The sequence below is a fragment of the Pristiophorus japonicus genome, chromosome 23 (genome assembly GCF_044704955.1).
Source record: "Pristiophorus japonicus isolate sPriJap1 chromosome 23, sPriJap1.hap1, whole genome shotgun sequence".
NCBI classification, from domain to species: Eukaryota; Metazoa; Chordata; class Chondrichthyes; family Pristiophoridae; genus Pristiophorus; species Pristiophorus japonicus.
In genome coordinates, this window is record NC_091999.1 from 34,660,427 (window position 1) to 34,684,961 (window position 24,535).

Genomic DNA, 24,535 nt, shown 5'->3' on the forward strand with positions numbered 1-24,535 from the left:
GTTGGGGAGGGCATCAAACAGGAAATTAGGGGTGCATGCAATTAAGGTGCAGCAGTTATCATGGGTGACTTTAATATGCATATAGATTGGGCTAACCAAACTGGAAACAATACGGTGGAGGAGGATTTCCTGGAGTGCATAAGGGATGGTTTTCTGGACCAATATGTCGAGGAACCAACTAGGGGGGAGGCCATCTTAGACTGGGTGTTGTGTAATGAGCGAGGAATGTGTAATGTGAGGCCCCTTGGGGAAGACCATAATAAGGTGGAATTCGACATTAGGATGGAGAATGAAACAGTTAATTCAGAGACCATGGTCCAGAACTTAACGAAGGGTAACTTTGAAGGTATGAGGCGTGAATTGGCTAGGATAGATTGGCGAATGATACTTAAGGAGTTGACAGTGGATGGGCAATGGCAGACATTTAGAGACTGCATGGATGAACTACAACAATTGTACATCCCTGCCTGGCATAAAAATAAAAAGGGAAGGTGGCTCAACCGTGGCTATCAAGGGAAATCAGGGACAGTATTAAAGCCAAGGAAGTGGCATGCAAATTGGCCAGAAATAGCAGCGAACACAGGGACTGGGCTAAATTTAGCACTCAGCAGAGGAGGACAAAAGGTTTGATTAGGGCAGGGAAAATATAGTACGAGAAGAAGCTTGCAGGGAACATTAAAACGCACTGCAAAAGCTTCTATCGATATGTAATGAGAAAAAGATTAGTAAAGACAAACGTAGGTCCCCTGCACTCAGAATCAGGGGTAGTCATAACGGGAAACAAAGAAATCGCAGAACAATTGAACGAGTACTTTGGTTCGGTATTCACTAAGGAGGACACAAACAACCTTCCGGATATCAAAGGGGTCAGAGGGTCTAGTAAGAAGGACGAACTGAGGGAAATTCTTATTAGTTGGGAAATTGGGTTGGGCACATTGATTGGATTGAAGGCCGATAAATCCCCAGTGCCTGATGGATTGCATCCCAGAGTATGTAAGGAGGTTGCCTTGGAAATAGCGGATGCATTGACAGTCATTTTCCAACATTCCATAGACTCTGGATCAGTTCCTATGGAGTGGATGGTAGCCAACGTAACCCCACATTTTAAAAAATGAGGGAGGGAGAACAGGGAATTATCGAACAGTCAGTCTGACATCGATAGTGGGTAAAATGATGGAATCAATTATTAAGGATTTCATAGCAGCGCATTTGGAAAGAGGTGACATGATAGGTCCAAGTCAGCATGGATTTGTGAAAGGGAAATCATGCTTGACAAATCTTCAGGAATTCTTTGAGGATGTTTCCAGTAGAGTGGACAAGGGAGAACTAGTTGATGTGGTGTATTTGAACTTTCAGAAGCTTTTCGACAAGGTCCCACACAAGAGATTAATGTACAAAGTTAAAGCACATGGGATTGGCGATAGTGTGCTGACGTGGATTGAGAACTGGTTGGCAGACAGTAAGCAAAGAGTAGGAGTAAATGGATATTTTTCAGAATGGCAGGCAGTGACTAGTGGGGTACCGCAAGGTTCTGTGCTGGGGCCCCATCTGTTTACATTGTACATTAATGATTTAGACGAGGGGATTAAATGTAGTATCTCCACATTTGCGGATGACACTAAGTTGGGTGGCAGTGTGAGCTGCGAGGAGGATGCTATGAGGCTGCAGAGTGACTTGGATAGGTTAGGTGAGTGGGCAAATGCATGGCAGATGAAATATAATGTGGATAAATGTGAGGTTATCCACTTTGGTGGTAAAAACAGAGAGACAGACAATTATCTGAATGGTGACAGATTAGGAAAAGGGGAGGTGCAACGAGTCCTGAGTGTCATGGTACATCAGTCATTGAAGTTTGGCATGCAGATACAGCAGGCGGTTAAGAAAGCTACTGGCATGTTGGCCTTCATAGCTAGGGGATTTGAGTACTGGGCAGGGATGTGTTACTACAGTGTACAGGGCCTTGGTGAGGCCACACTGGAGTATTGTGTACAGTTTGGTCTCCTAACTTGAGGAAGGACATTCTTGCTATTGATGGAGTGCAGCGAAGGTTCACCAGACTGATTCCCGGGATGGCGAGACTGACATATCAAGAAAGATTGGATCAACTGGGCTTCTATTCACTGGAGTTCAGAAGAATGAGAGGGGATCTCATAGAAACGTTTAAAATTCTGACGGGTTTAGACAGGTTAGATGCAGGAAGAATGTTCAAAAATGTTGGGGAAGTCCAGAACCAGGGATCACAGTCTAAGGATAAGGGGTAAGCCACTTACGACAGAGATGAGGAGAAACTTCTTCACTCAGAGTGGCGAAACTATGGAATTCTCCACCACAGAAAGTTATTGAGGCCAATTCACTCAATATATTCAAAAAGGAGTTAGATGTAGTTCTTACTGCTAGGGGGATCAAGGGGTATGGCGAGAAAGTAGGAATGAGGTACTGAAGTTGCATGTTCAGCCATGATGGAATACAATGTCGGAAAGTGTGAGGTCATCCACCTTGGGGAAAAAAAACAAAAATTGGGAATATTATTTGAATGGGGAGAAATTACAACATGCTGCGGTGCAGATGGACCTGGGGGTCCTTGTGCATGAATCCCAATAAGTTAGTTTGCAGGTGCAGCAGGTAATCAGGAATGCGAATGGAATGTTGGCCTTCATTGCGAGAGGGATGAAGTACAAAAGCAGGGAGGTCCTTCTGCAGCTGTATAGGGTATTGGTGAGGCCGCACCTGGAGTACTGCGTGCAGTTTTGGTCGCCTTACTTAAGGAAGGATATACTGGCTTTGGAGGGTGTAAAGAAACGATTCACTAGGTTGATTCCGGAGATGACAGGTTTACCTTATGATGATAGATTGAGTAGACTGGGTCTTTACTCGTTGGAGTTTAAGAAGGATGAGGGGTGATCTTATAGAAACATTTAAAATAATGAAATAGATAGACAAGATAGAGGCAGAGAGGTTGTTTCCACTGGTCGGGGAGACTAGAACTAGGGGGCACAGCCTCAAAATACGGGGGAGCCAATTTAAAACCGAGTTGAGAAGGAATTTCTTCTCCCAGAGGGTTGTGAATCTGTGGAATTATCTGCCCAAGGAAGCAGTTGCGGCTAGCTCATTGAATGTATTCAAGTCACAGATAGATAGATTTTTAATTAATAAGGGAATTAAGGGTTATGGGGAGCAGGCGGGTAAGTGGAGCTGAGTCCACGGCCAGATCAGCCATGATCTTGTTGAATGGCGGAGCAGGCTCGAGGGGCTAGATGGCCTACTCCTGTTCCTAATTCTTATGTTATGTTCTTATGACCTCATTGAATTGCGGTGCAGGCTCGAAGAGCCAAATGGCCTAATCATGCACCTATTTTCTATGTTTCTATGATCTCTAACCAGCGTACTAAGCTTAAATAAAGGGGACTATGAAGGGATGAGGGCTGAGTTGGCTAAAGTGGACTGGGAAAATAGATTAAAGTGTAGGATGGTTGGTGTACATTTCAGGAGATATTTCACAACTCTCAAGAAAAATATATTTCAGTGAGGAGGAAAGGGTGTAAGAGAAAAGATAGCCATCCGTTGGTAACTAAACGTGTTTCAGCATCCTGATCATTTGAGCCAATATCGTTTCTCACTATGGCGGTGATTCCATCCTTTATCATCAGAGCTACCCCACCTCCTTTTCTTTTCTTTTCTGTCTTTCCTTCTGGATTGTCAAGTACCCCGAAATGTTAAGTTCCCAGTCTTGGTCACCTTGCAACCATGTCTCTGTAATGGCTATGAGACCATATCCATTTGTAACTGGTGTTGGTGCTAAACCCTGACTAAGAACCTAGAGGTCCCACGTTTGCAGCTCTGGGACTTTTTCACGGGAACAGGCCCAGGTTGGCAGCCTTTGTAAAGGTACGATGCAGATCTGTGCACCGCTATCACTGTTCGTCGAGCCATAGAGCGCATGTGTGGTCACCTTTTAAATGAACACAGAGTGCTTGGAACTTCAGGGCCTCATCCAGATTCAGCACCATCAGGGGAGGAGAGGGAGGGGAACCAGTGAGTGCAGAAGTGAACCCAGTCAGTGTCAGCACCATAAGGGGAGGAGAGGGAGTGGAACCAGTGAGTGTCGTACTGAACCCAGCCAGAGTCTGCACCATTAGGGGAAGAGAGGGAGAGGAACCAGTGAAGGAGAACGGAACCCAGCCAGAGTCAGCACCATCAGAGTAGGAGAGGGAGTGTAGAACTGAAACCAGCCATAGTTGGTGGGGAAAACTGGGAATGGAGGATAAAATGTCTTGAGACGTGCGATGTGTTTGGATTTCAGCAGAAGGAGGAGGCAGCGATTTACAGCCTTGGAGGAACAAGAGAGGAAAAAATGTTCCATAATAACTAGAATTTACTGTTCTGAATTTTTTTTGTGTACTTATGGTGATGAGATCTGTAAACTCCTTTTACAAGGTATTCAAAGGATTTGAAGATGGAAAACTCAAACCAAACATCACACCAAGATCTGATGGAGTCACTCGATTCCTCAGGACCTGAATATCATCGGCCTTTCAATATAGAAGGAGAAATGTTTGTCTCTTCTGCCTGTGGGAAAAATTGCAAACATCAGTGTGACTGGAGAAGCACCGAGGCACACACACCCGAGTGAGTGTTCCAGTGCACTGACTGTGAAAAGAGCTTTAACCAGTTACACAGCCTGAAAAAACATCGCAGCGTTCACATCGGGGAGAACCGTACACGTGTTGTGTGTGTGGACCAGGCTTCAACTGAGCGTCCAACCTGGAGAGACACAAGGATACCCACACCATGGACAAACCGTGGAAATGTGGAGACTGTGGGAGGGGATTTAGTTCACCGTCTAACCTCGATATTCATCAGCACAGTCACACCGGGGGAAGGGATTCACTCAGCCATCCAGCCTGCGAACACACCAGGGAGTTCACACCGGGAAGAGGCCGTTCACCTGCGCCCAGTGTGGCAGGGGATTCACTTGGTCATCCCACTTGCTGACACACCAGCGAGTTCACACTGGGGAGAGGCTTTCCACTGCTGAACTTAGCGTGTGCCCCATAGCATCTCTCTCACCTTCGATGTGTGAATAGAGCATCATGGCTGCAAACCTGGTTTTAATTTAAATTTGAATCCACTCAGGAAATGTATTTGACAAAAGATGAACAAGTAGACCGATCATATAAATTAATTGGCAAAGCTTTAGATTCACCAAAATGAACAAATAAACACATCAGAGCCCAATAGTCCAGCTCTGTATTCACAGGAGAATGTCTGTTATCTAACTGATCGCGTGGACAGAATATAAAAGACCATAAGTCCAAGAACCTGTAGAATCTGTTGTAAATATCTTTCAAATCCTGACTGGTACAATCTCTCTGTTTCCTTTCAATTGAAATGACTAAGATGAGAGGGGTTTAAGAGGAGTGGTCAGTGAGGGTGGAGAATAAGGGTGAAAGGAGTTGGGATGAAGATGGTTGGAGACAGATGTGCAAGGGGAGTTGGGATGCGGGGTTTGGTGAAGAGTAGTGTCTCAATTTCACTGAATAAAATATAATTACTGTCACCAATACGAGTTAAGTGAAAGCTTTCTGAACTTAGGTGTGAAAGGGCGAATTGGCACAGACCCAAAAACTCAACAAATTGACTTGACAGATAGTAATTAATCAATATTTTGTTCAGTGGAACTGGGGTCCGTAGATCTCTGGCCATCTCGTTTTACTCAGCCATGCTATCAATCCAGGATGGAGAATTTCTGGGAGATGTAGGACTAATCTACCAGTAATTGAGCGATGGGTTTGCTAAGCATGGCTAACCTGACAGAGTGTGCCAGGAACAATGAACATGTGAAGCTGCTCCATACCACTCACTTGACATCATTCCTTGCGAGTCCACAAGGTGACTCGTACTGAAAATCGGTCGATTGGGTCCAGAGTCAAATTGACGAGGGCAAGTTCCAATTTGACAAAGGGAAGCGTATATTGGTTTACGCAACCCACCTCTGTGCACAGACTTGAGAAATTAACAGGTGAGAGAGGAGAAGCATAAGGAGCAGGCGAGACAGAGAGGGGAAAAGATCTAAGGTGCAAGTTAACCCAGCCGAGAACTCAGCAAAGGAAGGACAAAACAGAATTAGAGAATAAGTTACTGAGATGACAATTTAAAAGGTGAAAAAGGGGAACTTAAAGTTGAAACCAACACTGAAGCTGTCAGTGTCTGTGCCGAGAAAAATAAAGCACAAGATTACTGAGTGAAAGGAACCTGAAAGGATGCTGGAATTTAAGTTTGGGTGAATTATATTAGAGTGGAAGTTTTCCTGACCATGACTGTTTAAGAATTTACAGTATTCCTTTTGTCTGAAAGTCTGTCTTTGAAAAAAGCATCTGTTATGTTTGTTTTAGCTTCACCCACTTTTCTCTGCATGGAGCTCAAAGCCATTTAACCCTTTGTTGTCTTGGATGTTGGGAGTTTTACAGAAGTGTGGATGTGTTGAGTATGTTCATTTCAATTCAGATTGTGGAACTAGTAGCATTGGATCTTTGTGATTTACATTTTGAAGTTAAAGACGCTGCTGTGGATATATTTTGACTGGGGCAAGCTGTGCAACTCTGAAAGTCAGGCGAGTTTGTTTTACAAAAGATAAGCTTCAGCCTTGAAGTTACGGTTGCCATGTGCCTGATGCATGGTTTGAAATTTCCATAGCACTTTGTTTTTTCACATTTAAACAAATTAAATCAATATTTGTCTACTCATAGTCAGTATTTTTAGTCATTTGGAAAAGCACCTGAAGGTAACAATGATGTAATTTACTGTGTTCTGTAAGCATGTGCTATTTTGTTTCATTTTATCTGTTCTGTATTGTTTAGTTAATAAAATATTGGTCTGAATTAAATTGGAGCTATTGAAATTAACTACGCTATGTTTTATTCAAGGATAATAATGATAGCTTTACTAATGATTTTGCTGTTTTAACGGATTTTTAATTCTTAAGGAAGTTATGAAGTTCCAAACTTAAAAAAAATAACCAAGTGTTGATTTAAAACAAACTTCTGTTTGTTCACTTGAGTAGTAACGAATTCAGTCTTCTGTTTATAATCAATTTATTCTTTACCATCAGCATGAAAAGCAATTTACAAGTGGAATATAGTCACAGATGGAGCACGTGTAACCAGGCACGGGTATCTCCATGCTAACGAACAAAGGAAAAAGCTTACATTTATAGACTGTTTTCTTATCAAACTGGAGCCGGCATTGCCTAATATGGTAGTCTCTGGCTACTGCATAGTCCAGAGACACAAGTTTACAACAGCAACACATTTAGAAGCATTGCGGCCTGGCCAAGGTGATCATAAACCACTAGTTCTGGACTTTACTTATCCTAACAATATTTCTAATCCATTCTATTATGAATATCGAAGCCTGGTTGGTCACAAAACACCAGCTGTTGCTCAGTGAAATCTGTCTCTCTCTCCCTAATAATATGAACTACATTTTCCCACTATCGAATGAATTAAACATAAACCCCTTTCAGAAGCTGAATTAACCAGGGTCCACGTGTCAACCTGTCCCAGAGGTTTTTTTTTATGGGTTACATTACATGTTGACAAAGTGTTTTATATCCTTCTTTGTCTTTACTAATCCTGGTTTCCTCTCAGTGTCCTTCCCTTTCCTTATATTTTCAATGTCTCTTATTGACTTCCTTACAGCATAATGCAATGCCCAGATTCCCTGAAGCTATTATCCGTGCTATCACCAATCCCAGCTGGAACAATCTAATTAGATACTACTTTCCTCCATTCCTGATTCTCATGTCTCGGGATTGCCTGTTCTGTCTTTCTATTCGTCTATATCATTTGCACTGTGTGTTTCTGGGATGTCCTAATTCGCTGAATTATGAGCTTTAAAGCCAGAAACAAGGAGAATATAGTGTCCTATATGTGGAATGACTTGAATGGCTTCATCCTCCAGAGGCAGTCTTGTCTGCAGATAAGTTGCGTCATGCTGATGTGCCAGAACCAATGTTTAGCAGCGATACATGTGCTCCTCGGTGGAATCAAGCTAAAGTGATGTTCTAGTATGGGGCATCGGTTTAACCCACAGTCATATACGTGACAGTAGTAGTCACACAATACTGTCCTTTTCCTTTATACACGGTATTAGTTTGGCCTTCACCCCATTTACTTATTTCAATCTGGCATTCTGGAGATTCTTTGTCGAGGTTGAACCCACAAGCTGGAGCATCTATAAACCCATGTTGTCCCTTTCAGAGTACAACACTGCATATCTGGTGCTATCCAAGTTCCTCCCTTCTTAATCAGATATCTTGGATATTCCTCATACTGCTTATGGATCGGACCGAGCTCAGTCTTCCACCCTTGCAAACAGTTCTACCCTATACACTGGCCAAGATTTCGTTTCATTTCCATTTTTCCTTAGCAAAGGCAAGACCAATCCCAATGGTCTAATATCTTCACTTCTTTCTTCTTCCCTACGAGCCAAAATCTCCAATCCTATTGTCGGCATCACATCAAAGCCTATGACTTGGTTGCCCTAAACCATTTTCTCAGTTGTTCTTCATGAATAAACAAAGGGATTTGATTACTCTCTCTCTTGTCCAGTCCCTTCTGTATCACATTCATCATAAATGTCACAGAGGCTACACATGATACCTCCAGTAAGCCACATCGTGTTCCCATTCACTTTCTATATCTATTCTGTTTACTCCTGCTAACCTTGCTGTGGCTCCTATTCTGAGCTATCCTGTCAGCTCTCACTTTCCTTGTGATTTAAACTGATTCTCCTTGTGTTCTCCATCTTCCTCATCCCTTGGTTCCTGTTTTCTCTTCTTTACTAACACATTATTTACTAATTCTCTTCCCATTTTGTCTATTAATTGTGAATATCTCCCTTCACATAATCTAGTTGATAGATTCAAGCTCATGTTTAAAACTTTTGATTTCAATGAACAATTTAAAAACACACATTGTTATATAATACATTTCCTGATTCAGTTACTTCTAGTCCATTAAATGTGGGTTCTTTTACTGGATGGGTCAGGTCGAGTTCTTTTTGTGAGGTGGGATGTCATTTTATTTAAGTCCCACATATGATGATCACGATCAGCGTTTGTACTTGGCAAACCAATAGTTAACATTACTGATCAACATACAATATTTCTTACTTTAAAATAACCTGCCGTCATTATCTTTTAAGTTTGTATTGAAGTATGTTATAATGGTCTTGAATTACTTATTGTCCTGGAGTGATACTAACTCTTTAAGTGAACACTATTAATTTAGTGTTTGGGGTCAGGATGTGTTCCAACCCACCTGGTTCAGGGGAGTCTTCCTGGTCTCCTAATCTTCCCAAGGAGCACGCTTTAGGGTTCTTTCTCTATTACCACTAAAAGTATGCTTTTGAGGGTCTATACCTCGGTTTATCACGGATTCCAAAACTAACTCTTTTGAGGTCCTCTGTTTCCTACTGGAGATCGCCTCTCACTTGGATCCATGTTTTTTTTATGGAGCTTGTAAGGTCTGGCCTCCTTATCTCCCACCTTCAGCTTGTAGCGGATCTGTACACAGCCATGGCCACCTTTTCCAGACAGAGACAGGCTGACTTTTTTTGTTTTTAGCCTCTCTACAAGCTTTCTTTGTTCAGTACTTAGTGGAGGCCTTGAAACTGATGACCATTCCAGCTGTAAGGAAATCCTAATTTGGTCAGCATTCTCGCTCCTGTTAATTCTAATGCCTCTGACAGGTAGCAGTGTGTTTAACTCTATCCGGATTATTTCAAAGTCGCTTTCTCTATGGAGAATGTGTGACGACCTTGATGGTTTAAAAGGTTCTCTCACTCTCCTGTGCCACATTAGCCATTTCATGTTGTGCTGTTGTCGATAACTGAGCATGCCTGAGACTCGTTCACACACACACGCAGCGGTATCCCAGTATCATGCCACATGTGACATCTGATCCAAGCCATTTGAGGTGATCTTATCAAAAGATCGTGGGGTGTCTGAAGATCTTTGCTCATCTCCCTCTGCACGGTCCCGATGTCTCGGGTAGTGACCAGATGATCAAATTCAGTTTTCTTATTGTTCAGTGTAGGCAATGACACAAACATCTCAGAGAAATCTTAGCAATTTCCTACACATCCCTGACTTTAACAAGAATTTACATTAACACCAGATTGTACCCAGGTGATTTATGACAATTCACCCAGGAACAATGAGTTAAGAAACATTTCTATTTGGAGATGTAACTTTCCTGTTTTCTTCTTATATCCTCACTCATTTCCTCTCATTACATTTTATACAGTGTTCACCATTTCATTCATGAGCACGGAGGAACTTTTCTGTCGAATACAATATTATCATACTGTCTTTAAACATCGATCAAACATTCCCACTTGGTCCAAGTTTTGACCCAGTTTCTTTGTTTAATTTTATTTAACCGAACCTCTTCTTGGACCTTTTATTCTCCAAAATATGCCAGAGAGCAATTCAGTATCCAAGAGGAAGGATGTTAGTTACCTTTAGCATAACAGTCGCCCCCAAAAACTTATTTCTGAATACATAGTTTGGACAGAACCACAGAGACAGGACTTTTTCAAAAATAAAACTTAATTATCTCAATTTTCAGCTAAATTTTCCTTCCCATGGGTTTGACCAGTGATGCTTAGCAATATATATATATATATATATATATATATATATATATAAAATCAGTTTTAATTTCACAAACAAATTATGCCCAGACTTTGTCATTTTACAAAGAAGACAAAAGTAACAATCGCGTTTGGATGCAAGTCATTTATCTTCCCCTTCGAGCAGTGTGACTTGGACAATAGGATTACATCGGATATAGGACACAGAAACAGGCCATTCGGCCCAACCAGTCCATGCCGGCGTTTATGCTCCACTCGAGCCTCCTCCCTTCTTTCCTCATCTAACGATATCCACATAACCCTCGATTCCCTTCTCCCTCATATACTTGTCTAGCCTCCCCTTAAATGCATCGATACTATTCGCTTCAACCACTCCCTGTGGCAGTGAGTTCCACATTCTCACCACTCTCTGGGTAGAGGTTTCTTCTGAATGCCCCATTTGATTTCTTGGTGACTATCTTATGTTGATGGCCTCTAATTATGCTGGTCCCCACAAGTGGAAACACTGTGTCTACTCTATCAAAACCTTTCATCATTTTAAAAACATTTGGTCACCCCTCAGCCTTCTTTTTTCAAGAGAAAAGAGACCCGGCCTGTCCATCCTTTCCCGATAGGTACACGCTCGCCTTTCTGGCATCAACCTTGTAAATCTTCTCTGCACCCTCTCCAGTGCCACCATACCCTTTTTATAATATGGTGACCAGAATTGCACACACAAAGTCTAACCAAGGTTCGATACAAGTTTAGCATAACTTCGCTACTTTTCCATTCCACAACAATTCAATTCTATAACAATCGATCGCAATAATTTAACTCAATACTTTAAATTCTTAAGTCCAACTGTGTCAGCATGCTGCAGATAACTGGAGATAATTTTGTCTTAGCTGCTGGATCTTTTGCTATTCCATCAACCTCTTATCCAACTGGAACTGGCATTGTCTAATATGGTAGTCTTTGGCTACGGCATAGTCCAGAGACACAAGTCTGCATTTTCTTCACCATGCATCAACAATGTTAGAAGTACGTAAAACACTGGTCTTCCTGTGGCAAGCACAAACCACTAGTCTCTGAACTCTTCTTTTTCAAACATAATATTTCTAATCTAAACATTCTATGATGAAAATATCCACGGCCAGTTGTTTGCAAACACCAACTGCTGCTCAGTGAAATCTCTCTCTAATGATAACAACCACATTTTCCCCGATATGCAATGAACTAAACATGAACACCTTTCAGAAGCTGAATTAACCGAGTTCCCTTTGCCAACACCCCTCTCATCTTCCATTCACTTCAACTGAAAGGAAAACGCCAGATTGTATCAGTCGGGATTTGAAAGATATTTACAACAGATGCTAGATATTCTTCGAGTTAGCATTGTTCTCTATTCTGTCTAATCGAGGAGTTTGATAACAGGCTTTCTCCTGTGAATGTAGAGCTGGAATCTTGGGCCGGAATGTATTTACTTGTTCATCTTGTTGACTCTAAACCGTTGCCAATTATTTGATGTGATCTGTATTTTCTTAAATACATTTGCTGAATAAATTCAAATTTAAATTGAACCCAGGTTTGCAGGCGTGATGCTCCATTCACACATCGAAGGTGAGAGAGATGCTGTGGGGCACACGCTAAGTCCAGTATCTGAAAGTGATTCACAGACTGGGTTTTGTGTTTAGTGATCCGGGGCATGTTACCGACACCTTCCCACAATACCAAGGCTAGGAGAGGTACTCTGGAAGGTATGGGGAACTGGCATTTGTCCACGAGAGTAACCAAAGGTATGATAACTGAAATAATCCAGAGTTAGAAAGGAGAAAAGGCCCCAAAATGGTGGAGTCAGTAACAGGACATCAATTAGTCTCCTCTTATCTTGGAATATTAAATGTCGACACACGCTGTTATTGAAACATCAAAATATTATATTCCAGCCCAGTTATAGGGGTTATTATCATCAGAAACAAACTTCAACTGTCGGAATGGACACGATTCAGTCGGGATGTGATTAACAGCAGCAATGATAGCAGAATCCAACCACTGCAGTCACTTGTGAACTCGCTGGTGTGTCAGCAGGCGGGATGACACAGTGAATCCCTTCCCACACACGGAGCAGATGAACGGCCTCTCCCCAGTGTGAACTCGCTGGTGTGCCAGCAGATTGGATGACACAGTGAATCCCTTCCCACACACGGAGCAGATGAACGGCCTCTCCCCAGTGTGAACTCGCTGGTGTGCCAGCAGGTGGGATGACCGAGTGAATCGCTTCCCACACACGGAGCAGGTGAACGGCCTCTCCCCAGTGTGAACTCGCTGGTGTTTGAGCAGATTGGATGACAGAGTCAATCCTTTCCCACACTCCGAGCAGGTGAACGGCCTCTCCCCGGTGTGAACTCGCTGGTGTGCCAGCAGGTTGGATGAAACAGTGAATCCCTTCCCACACACGGAGCAGATGAACGGCCTCTCTCCAGTGTGAACTCGCTGGTGACTCAGCAGGCTGGATGACACAGTGAATCCCTTCCCGCACTCAGAGCAGGTAAACGGCCTCTCCCCAGTGTGAACTCGCTGGTGTGCCAGCAGGTCGGATGACCGAATGAATCCTTTCCCACATTCAGGGCAGGTGAACGGCCTCTCCCCAGTGTGAACAAGCTGGTGTTTCACCAGGCTGGATGACTGAGTGAATGGCTTCCCACACACGGGGCAGGTTAACGGCTTCTCCCCAGTGTGAATGTGTTGATGAATTTGCAGCGCAGACGGGTAGCTGAATCCCTTCCCACAGTCCCCACATTTCCACGGTTTCTCCGTGGTGCGGGTGTGGTTCTGTCTCTCCAGGTTGGATGATCAGTTGAAGCCTCCTCCACAGACAACATGTTTACAGTTTTCCCCCGCTGTGAATGGTTCGAGGGTTTTTCAGGCTGTGTAACTGGTTAAAGCTCTTTCCACAATCAGTGCACTGAAACACTCTCACTCGGGTGTGTGTGTCTCAGTGCTTTTTTCAGTCACATTGATGTTTGTAATCTTTCCCCACAGACAGAATAAACAAACATTTCTCCTTCCACATTCAAAGGCCGATGATATTCAAGTCCTGCTGAATCGAGTGACTCTATCTGATCATGACGTGATGTTTAGTTTGAGTTTCCCTCCTTCAAATCCTCCCCTTCTAACACCCTGCAAAAGGAGTTTACAAAAGTCATCACTAAGTACAGGATCGAAATTCAGAAGAGACAATTCTAGTTTCTATGGAACATTCTTTCCTTCTGCTGTGTGGCTTTAAGTATTGACTTAATAAAAATAATAAAGAGGGAGAAGATATATTGAGGGTAAACTGACAAGGAACATAAATACAGTCAGAGCTTCTACAGATATATAAAAAGGAAGAGATAGCAAAAATAAACGTTGGTCCCTGAGAGAATTAAACGGGGAAATGGCAGAGACTTTAAACAAATATTTTGTGTGGTCTTCACGGTGGAAGACACTAAAAGCATCCCAATAATAATAGATAATCAAGGGTTCACAGGGAGCGAGGAACTTAAAACAATCACTATCACTGGAGAAAAAGTACGAGACAAACTATTGGGACTAAAGGTGGACGTCCCCTGGACCTGATGGCCTGCATCCTGGGGTCTTAAAAGTGGCTGCAGAGAAAGTGGATGGATTGGTTGTAATCTACCAAAATTCCCTGGATTCTGGCAAGGTCCCAGTGAATTGGAAAACCTCAAATGCAACACCTCTATTCAACAAGGGAGGGAGAGAGAGAGAAAGCAGGACACTATAGAGCAGTTAGCTGAACATCTATCATTGGGAAAATGCTGGAGTTCATTATTAAGGAAATAGTAGCAGGACATTTAGAAAACCATAATAGTCAAGCAGAGACAGCATGGTTTTATGAAAGGGAAATCAGGTTTGACAAATTTGCTGGAGTTCTTTGAGGATGTAACGAGCAGGGTGGATGAAGAGGAACCAGTAGCAGTTGTGTATTTGGATTTCCAGAAGTCATTCGATAAGGTGCCAGATAAAAGGTTACTGCACAATATAAGAGCTCACAGGGTTGGGGGTAATATATTAGCATAGATGTAGGATTGGCGAACTAACAGAAAACACAGAGTCGGGATAAATGGATCATTTTCAGGTTGGCAAACTGTAACTAGTGGGGTGCCACAGGGATCAGTGCTGGGGCCTCAACTATTTACAATCTATATTAATGACTTGGATGAAGGGACGGAGTGCACTGCAGCCAAATATGCTGCTGATACAAAGATAGGTGGGAAAGCAAATTGTGAGGAGGACACAAAGAATCTGCAAAGGGTTATAGACATGCTCAGTGAGTGGGTAAAAATTTGGCAGATGGAGTATAATGTGGGAAAATGTGAGGTTATGCACTTTGGTAGGAAGAATAAAAAAGCAAATTATTATTTAAATAGCGACTGCCAAATGCTGCGGTACAGAGGGATCTGGGGGTCCTTGTGCATGAAACACAAAAAGTTAGCATGCAGGTACAGCAAGTAATCAGGAAGGCAAATGGAATGTTGGCATTTATTGAAGGGGAATGGAGTATAAAAGTAGAGAAGTCTTGCTACAATTGTACAGGGTGTCCGTGAGACCACACCTGGAGTACTGCGTACAGTTTTGGTCTCCTTATTTAAGGAGGGATATACTTGCATTGGAGGCAGTTCACAGAAGGCTCACGAGGTTGATTCCTGAGATGAAAGGGTTGTCTTATGAAGTAAGATTGAGCAGGTTGGGCCTGTACTCATTGGAGTTTCGAAGAATGAGTGGTGATCTTATTGAAACGTGTAAGATTCTGAGGGAGCTTGACAGGGTAGATGCAGAGAGGATGTTTCCCCTCGTGGGGGAATCTAGAACTAGGATGCTTAGTTTCAGAATAAGGGGTCGCCCATTTAAAACGGAGATGCGGAGGAATTTCTTCTCTGAGGGTCGTGAATCTTTGGAATTCTCTACCCCAGAGAGCTGTGGAGGCTGAGTCAGTCAATATATTTAAAAGGGAGATAGACAGATTTTTGAATTATCGGGGAATCAAGAGTTATGGGGAGCAGGCAGGAAAGTGGAGTTGAAGTCAAGATCAGATCAGCCATGATTTTATTGAATGGCAGAGCAGGCTCGAGGGATCCAATGGCCTCCTCCTGCTCCTATTTCTTATTGTTAATCTGTGAACCTTGACCTGAACCTTCCAAAATGTTACTGATTTTGAGGAATAGACAAAATATCTAAGCATTGATAAATGCATCATCAAACATCTCCAACTGAGCTAACCTGCTGTAACTATGTCAGTATTTGTGTCAGCTGTGACTCAGTGGGTAACACACTTGCCTCTGGGTCACAAGGTTGTGGGTTGATGTCGCACTCCAGAGACATGAACACAAAAATCTCAGCTGATGCTCCAGTGCAGTGCTGAGGGACTGCTGTACTGTCGGGGGTGCTGTCTTTTTGATAAGATGTTAAACCGAGACCCCGTCTGCTCCCTCAGGTGGATGTAAAAGGTCCCATTGCACTATTTCAAGCAGAACAGGGGAGTTATCCCCGATGTCCTGGCCAATATTTTCCCTTATCAGTGAAGCAGATTATCTGGTCATTATCACATTGTAAATTGGTTGCTGCGTTTCCTACATTACGATAGTGACTACACATCAAAAAGAACTTAATTGACTGTAAAGCGCTTTGGGGCATCTGGTGGTGGTGAAAGGTGCGAAATAAATGCAAGTCTTTTTATTTTCTATGTGTCTTTTATTACTCTCCCTTCTCCCATTGTGCCTCCTTTTGTCTGCTGTCACTTCCCCACCTCTTCTTCCCCACCCAACTTTACAGTTCATTTCTTGTGTACATGGTCTCTCTCTCTCTATCTCTCCTTTCCCTCACTGTATCACTCCCGATAAGCTGTCCATTTGCCATATCTCCCAGTTCTGATCAAATGCTCTCCCTGACCCATCACCATTTCTCCTTCCTTTATCAACAACAACAACTTTCATTTATATAGCACCTTTAAGAACATAAGAGTTATGAGCAGGAGTAGGCCATACGGCCCCTCGAGCCTGCTCCACCATTCAATAACATCATGACTGAACAACAACCTCAACTCCACTTTCCCGCCCGATCTCCATATCCCTCGATTCTCCAAAACACCAAAAATGTATCTATCTCAGCCTTGAAATAACTCTGTAAAATGGCCCCTGGTACTTCACAGGAGCATCATCAGATAGCATGACACAGAGGGTCAAAGAGGCACATTTTAAAGAGGGTTAAAAAGGAAAAGAGTGGCTAAAGTAAATGTTGGTCCCCTGGATGATGAGACTGGGGAATTAATAATGGAGAACAGGGAAATGGCAGAGACGTTGAACAAATGTTTTGCATCGGTCTTCACGGTAGAAGACACTAAAAACATCCCAATAGTGGATAATCAAGGGGCGATAGGTAGGGAGGAACTTAATACAATCACTGTCAGTAATGAAGTGGTACTAGGTAAAATAATGGGACTAAAGGTGGACAAGTCCCCGGACCTGATGCCTTACATCCCACGGTCTTAAGAGAAATGGCTGCAGAGATAGTGGATGCATTGGTTGTAATCTACCAAAATTCCCTGGATTCTGGGGCGGTCCCAACAGATTGGAAAACCACAAATAACGCCCCGATTTAAAAAAGGAGGCAGACAAAAAGCAGTAAACTACAGATCAGTTTGCCTAACATCTGTCGTTGGGAAAATGTTGGAGTCCATTATTAAGGAAGCAGTAATGGGACATTTGGAAAAGCATGATTCAATCAAGCAGAGTCAGCATGGTTTTATGAAAGGGAAATCATGTTTGACAAATTTGCTGGAGTTCTTTGAGGATGTAACAAGCAGAGTGGATCAGGGGGAACCAGTGGATGTGATGTATTTGGACTTCCAGAAGGCATTCGATAATGTGCCACATAACAGGTTACTACACAAGATAAAAGCTCACTGGGTTGGGGGTAATATATTAGAATGGATAGAGAATTGGCGAACTAACAGAAAACAGAGTCGGGATAAATGGGTCTTTTTCCAGTTGGCAAACAGTGACTAGTGGGGTGCCGCAGGGATCGGTGCTGGGTCCTCAGCTATTAACAATTTATATTAATGACATGGATGAAGGGACAGAGTGTAATGTAGCCAAGTTTGCTGATGATACAAAGATGGGTGGGAAAGCAAATTGTGAGGAGGACACAAAAAATCTGCAAAGGCTCAGTGAGTGGGCAAATATTTGGCAGATGGAGTATAATGTGGGAAACTGTGAGATTATCCACGTTGGCAGAAATAATAGAAAAACAAATTATAATTTAAATGGAGAAAAATTGCAAAGTGCTGCAGTACAGAGAGACCTGGGGGTCCTTGTGCATGAAACACAAAAAGTTAGTATGTAGGTACAGCAAGTAATCAGGAAGGCCAATGGAATGTTGGCCTTTATTGCAAGGGGGATAGAGTATAAAAGCAGAGAAGTCCTGCTACACCTGTACAGGGTATTGGTGAGGCCACACCTGGAGTACTGCGTACAGTTTTGGTCTCCTTATTTAAGGAGGGATATACTTGCATTGGAGGCTGTCAGAGAAAGTTCACTAGGTTGATTCCGGATATGAGGGGGCTGTCTTATGAAGATAGGTTGAATAGGTTGGGCTTATACTCATTGGAGTTCAGAAGAATGAGAGGTGATCTTATTGAAACATATAAGATAATGAGGCAGCTCGATAAGGTGGATGCAGAGAGGATATTTGCATCCACTCATAGGGGAAACTAAAACTAGAGGACATAGTCTTAGAATAAGGGGCCGCCCCTTTAGAACTGAGATGGGGAGAAATTTCTTCTCTGAGGGTTGTAAATCTGTGGAATTCTCTGCCCCAGAGAGCTGTGGAGGCTGTGTCATTGAATATATTTAAGGTGGAGATAGACAGATTTTTGAACAATAAGGGAGTAAAGGGTTATAGGGAGTGGGCAGGGAAGTGGAGCTGAGTCCATGATCAGATGAGCCATGATCTTATTGAATGGCGGAGCAGGCTCGAGGGGCCAAATGGCCGACTCCTGCTCCTATTTCTTATGTTCTTAGGGTCTTAAAGGAGGAAGGAGAGGATTAGGGAGGGAATTCTGGAGCTTCGGGCCTAGGCAGCTGAAGGCATGGCCACCAATGGTGGTGTGATTAAAACCAGGAATGCGAGGGAGGCCAGAGATCCTGGAGGGTTGTCGGGCTGGAGGAGGTTACAGAGATAGGGAGGGGCGAGGCTACGGAGAAATTTGAAAACAAGGATGAGAATTTTAAAATTGAGCTTCATGCCCAGTCACCATTTCACCTTTCTTTACGGACGCTCCCTGACCACTCTCCATTTCTCCTTCCTTTACAGACGCTCCCTGGCCACTCTCCATTTCTGCTACATTTTTTGAAATATTTAAAGATTTTAATAAATCTTTGAAGGTCGCAGGACAGGTTAACAAAGCTGTTAATAAAGCGTAAAGGATCCTGGCTTTATAAATCGAGGCACAGAGTATTAAGCCGGGAAGTTATGCTAAAGCGATATAAAACACTAGCTCGAGCCCAGCTGGAGGATTGGGTCCAATTCTGGGCACACTTCAGGAAGGACACAAAGGCTTTGGAGAGGGGACAGAAGAGATTTACTGGAATGGTGCCAGGGATGAGGAACTTCATTTATGTGGAGACTGGAGAAGCTGGGATTGTTCTCCTTGGAGCAGAGAAGGTAAAGACGGGATTTGATAGAGGTGTTAAAAATCATGAAGATGAGATAGAATAAATAGAGACACTGTTTCTATCGGCTGATAACCAGAGGGCACAGATTTGAGGCGATTGGCAAAAACAGAGGTCACATGAGGAAAACCATTTTCCCACAAGGAGTGGTTAGGGTTTGGAATGCACTGCCTGACGGAGCGGTGGGGACAGAGTCAATAGTAGCCTTCAAAAGTGAATTGGACAAACACTTGAAGCAGAATGATATTGCAGGGATTTGGGGAAAGAGCGGAGGAAGTGGGATAACCGGATTGCTCCCCGAAAGTATCGGCGCAGACTCGATGGGCCGAATGGCCCCCATCTTTGCTGTAATATTCTGTGATTCTAGAATTCTTTACAGATGCTCCCTGCTCAGTCACCATTGCTCCTTCATTTACAGACGCTCCCTGGTCCATTACTATTTCTCGTTGATTTACAGACGCTCCCTGAGAGTTTGACGCAGACACAGCGCGTGCACTGACCGCTCCTTCGGGCTGGAACGGACCCAGGACCCGGCAGGCAGGAGGAGAATGTTCCCTGGTTTATATCCCCCCCCCCACACCACCCCACCCCACCCCGGTGTGGGGAGAATGTTCCCCGGTTTATATCCCCCCTCTCCCCCCTCCCCGGTGTGGGGAGAATGTTCCCAGGTTGATATCTCCCCCCCCGGTGTGCAGTGAATGTTCCCCGGTTTATATCCCCCCCCCCCGGTGTGAGGAGAATGTTCCCCGGTTTATATCCCCCCCCCCCCCCGGTGTGGGGACAATGTTCCCCGGTTTATATCCCCCCTCCCCCCGGTGTGGGGAGATTGTTCCCCGGTTTAAATCGCCCCCCCCCCGGTGTGGGGAGAATGTTCCCCGGTTTATATCCCCCCCCCCGGTGTGGGGAGATTGTTCCCCGGTTTATATCCCCCCCCCCGGTGTGGGGAGAATGTTCCCCGGTTTATATCCCCCGGTGTGGGGAGAATGTTCCCCGGTTTATATCCCCCGGTGTGGGGAGAATGTTCCCCGGTTTATATCCCCCCCCCCCCCGGTGTAGGGAGAATGTTCCCCGGTTTATGTCCCCCCCCCGGTGTGGGGAGAATGTTCCCCGGTTTATATCCCCCCCCCCCGGTGTGGGGAGAATGTTCCCCGGTTTATATCCCCCCCCCGGTGTGGGGAGAATGTTCACCGTTTTATATCCCCCGGTGTGGGGAGAATGTTCCCCGGTTTATATCCCCCCCCCGGTGTGGGGAGAATGTTCCCCGGTTTATATCCCCCCCCCCCCGGTGTGGGGAGAATGTTCCCCGGTTTATATCCCCCCCCCCCGGTGTGGGGAGAATGAACCCCGGTTTATATCCCCCCCCCGGTGTGGGGAGAATGTTCACCGTTTTATATCCCCCGGTGTGGGGAGAATGTTCCCCGGTTTATATCCCCCCCCCGGTGTGGGGAGAATGTTCCCCGGTTTTTATCCCCCGGTGTGGGGAGAATGTTCCCCGGTTTATATCCCCCGGTGTGGGGAGAATGTTCCCCGGTTTATATCCCCCCCCCCCGGTGTGGGGAGAATGTTCCCCGGTTTATATCCCCCCCCCCCGGTGTGGGGAGAATGAACCCCGGTTTATATCCCCCCCCCCGTGTGGGGAGAATGTTCCCCGGTTTATATCCCCCCCCCGGTGTGGGGAGAATGTTCCCCGGTTTATATCCGGGCCCGGGGGCTGCACTCGGTGTTGTTGTCCCCAGCGTTTCTTTAACCAGCTCCCTGGAGCTCGCTCACCTCCGACGTCAGCGTCTGTCACCGCCGCCTGCACATGCTCAGCTCACACTGCCCGGGTGATTGACGGCAGCTCCCCACCAATAGGAAGAACGGGGCGGGGCTGGAAGACCAAATGGGCGGTTGGTCCTCCAACCAATTGGAGTGTGTGAGGGGTGGGGCTTCCGGCAGGCTGTAACTAGTGGGGTGCAGCAAGGATCAGTGCTGGGGCCTCAGCTATTTACAATCTATATTAATGACCTAGATAAAGGGACCGAGTGTAATATTTGCTGACGATACAAAGCTCGGTGAGACAGTAAACTGTGAGCTGAACACAAGAGTGCAAAGATATATAGATAGACGATGTGAATGGACAGTAAGGTGGCAGATTGAGTATAATGTCGGGAAATGTGAGGTAATTCACTTTGGTAGGAAGAATAAAAAAAACAGAATATCTTTTAAATGGTGAGAAACTTTAAATGTTGGTGTTGAGAGAGATTTGGGTGTCCTTGTGCAAGAAACACAGAAAGCGAGCATGCAGGGACAGCAAGCGGTAAGGGGGTGGAGTATAAGAGTAAGGATCTATTGCTACAATTGTACAGGGCCTTGGTGAGACCACACCTGGAGTACTGGGCAGTTTCGGTCTCCTTATCTAAGGAAAGATATACCTGCCTTGGAGATGGTGCAACGGAGGTTCACAAGATTGATTCCTGGGATGAGAGAGCTGTCTTACGATGAGAGATTGTGTAGAATGGACCTATACTCTCTGGAGTTTGGAAGAATGAGAGGTGATCTCATTGAAACATACAAGATTCTGAAGGGTATTGACAGGGTCGATGCTGAGAGCTCGATTCCCCCGGGCTGGAGTGACTGGAACTCGGGGCTCAAGATAAGGGGGAGGTCATTTAAGACAGAGATGAGAAATTTCTTCACTCAGAGGGTTGTGAATCTTTGTAATTCTCTGCCCCAGAGGGCTGTGGTTGCTCAGTCTATTCAAGGCTGAGATAGTTAGATTTTTGGACTCTCGGGGAATCAAGGGATATGGAGATCAGGTGGGAAAGTGGAGTTGAAGGCGATGATGTTATTGAATGGTGGAGCAGGCTCGAGGGGCCGTATGATCTACTCCTGCTCCTATCTCTGATATTCTAATATTGACATCCATGGGGCTCTAGATTTATTAGTCCCACCCTTTATCTTAAGGGAACATACTTGCTCTGAACCGTCGCTATCTCCTCCTTGAATGCCTCCCACTGCTCTGACACTAATTTACCTTCAAGTAGCTGTTTCCAGTCCACTTTGGTTAAATCACCTCTCTGCTTAGTAAAATTAGCTTTACCCCAATTGAGAACTTTTATTCCTGGTCCATCTTTGTCCTTTTCCATAACTACTCTAAATCTAACTGAATTATGATCACCAGCACCAAAATGCTCTCCCACTGATACCCCTTCCACCTGCCAAAGCTTCATTCATTAAACCTAAGTCCAGAACCACCCCCTCTCTTGTTGGGCTTGCTACGTAATGGCCAAAAAAGTTCTCCTGAATGCATTTTAAGAATTCTGCTCCTTCGATATCTTTCATACTAATTATATCCCAGTTAATATTTGGATAGTTAAATCCCCGACTATTACTGTCCTATTATTTTTGCACGTATCAGAAATGTGCCGACATATTTGCTCTTCTGTCTCCCTCTGACTGTTTGGGGGTCTATAGTACATCCCCAGCAGTGTGATTGCCCCTTTTTTGTTCTTCAGTTCTCCCATGTGGCCTCATTTGATGATCCTTCGAACATATCATCCCTCCCCACAGCAGGAATTGTTTCTTTAATCAACACTGCGACGCGCTCTCCTTTTTTTATCCCTGTCTCTGTCTCGTCTTAAAACCCAGTAATCAGGAATGTTGAGCTGCCATTCCTGAAATTCTTTTAGCCGTGTTTCACTAATAGTTACAATATCATACCCCCACATGTCTGTCTGTGCCCTCAGCTTATCTGCCTTAATCCCTAGACTCCTTGCACTGGCATTGAAGTATTTCAAGATTGATTCCTGTGATGAGAGGACTGTCTTATGATGAGAGTTTGTGTAGAATGGGCCTATACTCTCTGGAGTTTAGACGAATGAGAGGTGATCTCATTGAAATACACTGGCACTGGCATTTAGTGCTGCCAAACTCCCTTATTGTCTATTTTCTAGCTTTTGTTTCCACTGCCTTCCAAACATGATACCTACTGTCCCCCCTCTCTGTCCACACTGTCCCCCCTCTCTGTCCACACTGTCTCCCCTCTCTCTGTCCACACCGTCCCCTCTCTCTCTCCACACCGTCCCCTCTCTCTCTCCACACCGTCCCCTCTCTCTATCCACACCGTCCCCTCTCTCTATCCACACCGTCCCCTCTCTCTATCCACACCGTCCCCTCTCTCTCTCCACACCGTCCCCTCTCTCTATCCACACCGTCCCCTCTCTCTATCCACACCGTCCCCTCTCTCTATCCACACTGTCCCCTCTCTCTGTCCACACAGTCCCCTCTCTCTGTCCACACCGTCCTCTCTCTCTGTCCACACCGTCCCCTCTCTCTGTCCACACCGTCCCCCTCTCTCTGTCCACACCGTCCCCTCTCTCTGTCCACACCGTCCCCTCTCTCTGTCCACACCGTCCCCTCTCTCTATCCACACCGTCCCCTCTCTCTGTCCACACCGTCCCCTCTCTCTGTCCACACCGTCCCCTCTCTCTATCCACACTGTCCCCTCTCTCTGTCCACACTGTCCCCTCTCTCTGTCCACACTGTCCCCTCTCTCTGTCCACACTGTCCCCTCTCTCTGTCCACACTGTCCCCTCTCTCTGTCCACACTGTCCCCCCTCTCTGTCCACACTGTCCCCTCTCTCTGTCCACACTGTCCCCTCTCTCTGTCCACACTGTCCCCTCTCTCTGTCCACACCGTCCCCTCTCTCTGTCCACACCGTCCCCTCTCTCTGTCCACACCGTCCCCTCTCTCTGTCCACACCGTCCCCTCTCTCTGTCCACACCGTCCCCTCTCTCTGTCCACACCGTCCCCTCTCTCTGTCCACACCGTCCCCTCTCTCTGTCCACACCGTCCCCTCTCTCTGTCCACACCGTCCCCTCTCTCTGTCCACACCGTCCCCTCTCTCTGTCCACACTGTCCCCTCTCTCTGTCCACACTGTCCCCTCTCTCTGTCCACACTGTCCCCTCTCTCTGTCCACACTGTCCCCTCTCTCTGTCCACACTGTCCCCCCTCTCTATCCACACTGTCCCCTCTCTCTGTCCACACTGTCCCCTCTCTCTGTCCACACTGTCCCCTCTCTCTGTCCACACTGTCCCCTCTCTCTGTCCACACTGTCCCCTCTCTCTGTCCACACTGTCCCCTCTCTCTGTCCACACTGTCCCCTCTCTCTATCCACACTGTCCC

The 24,535-nt window shown here is 45.1% G+C and overlaps 1 protein-coding gene across 1 annotated transcript in view; it reads right to left on the bottom strand.

Moving 5' to 3' along the window:
• Nucleotides 1-16,554, bottom strand: part of LOC139235479 (zinc finger protein 211-like) — a 32,310-nt gene extending 15,756 nt beyond the window's left edge. The window contains exons 1-2 of the mRNA XM_070866573.1: nucleotides 16,522-16,554; nucleotides 12,834-13,473 (exon numbers count right to left, since the gene is read on the bottom strand). Coding sequence (XP_070722674.1) covers nucleotides 12,834-13,473; nucleotides 16,522-16,554 — 673 coding nt within the window. The remainder of the gene's footprint in view (nucleotides 1-12,833; nucleotides 13,474-16,521) is intronic.
• Between the last annotated feature and the right edge of the window lie 7,981 nt (nucleotides 16,555-24,535).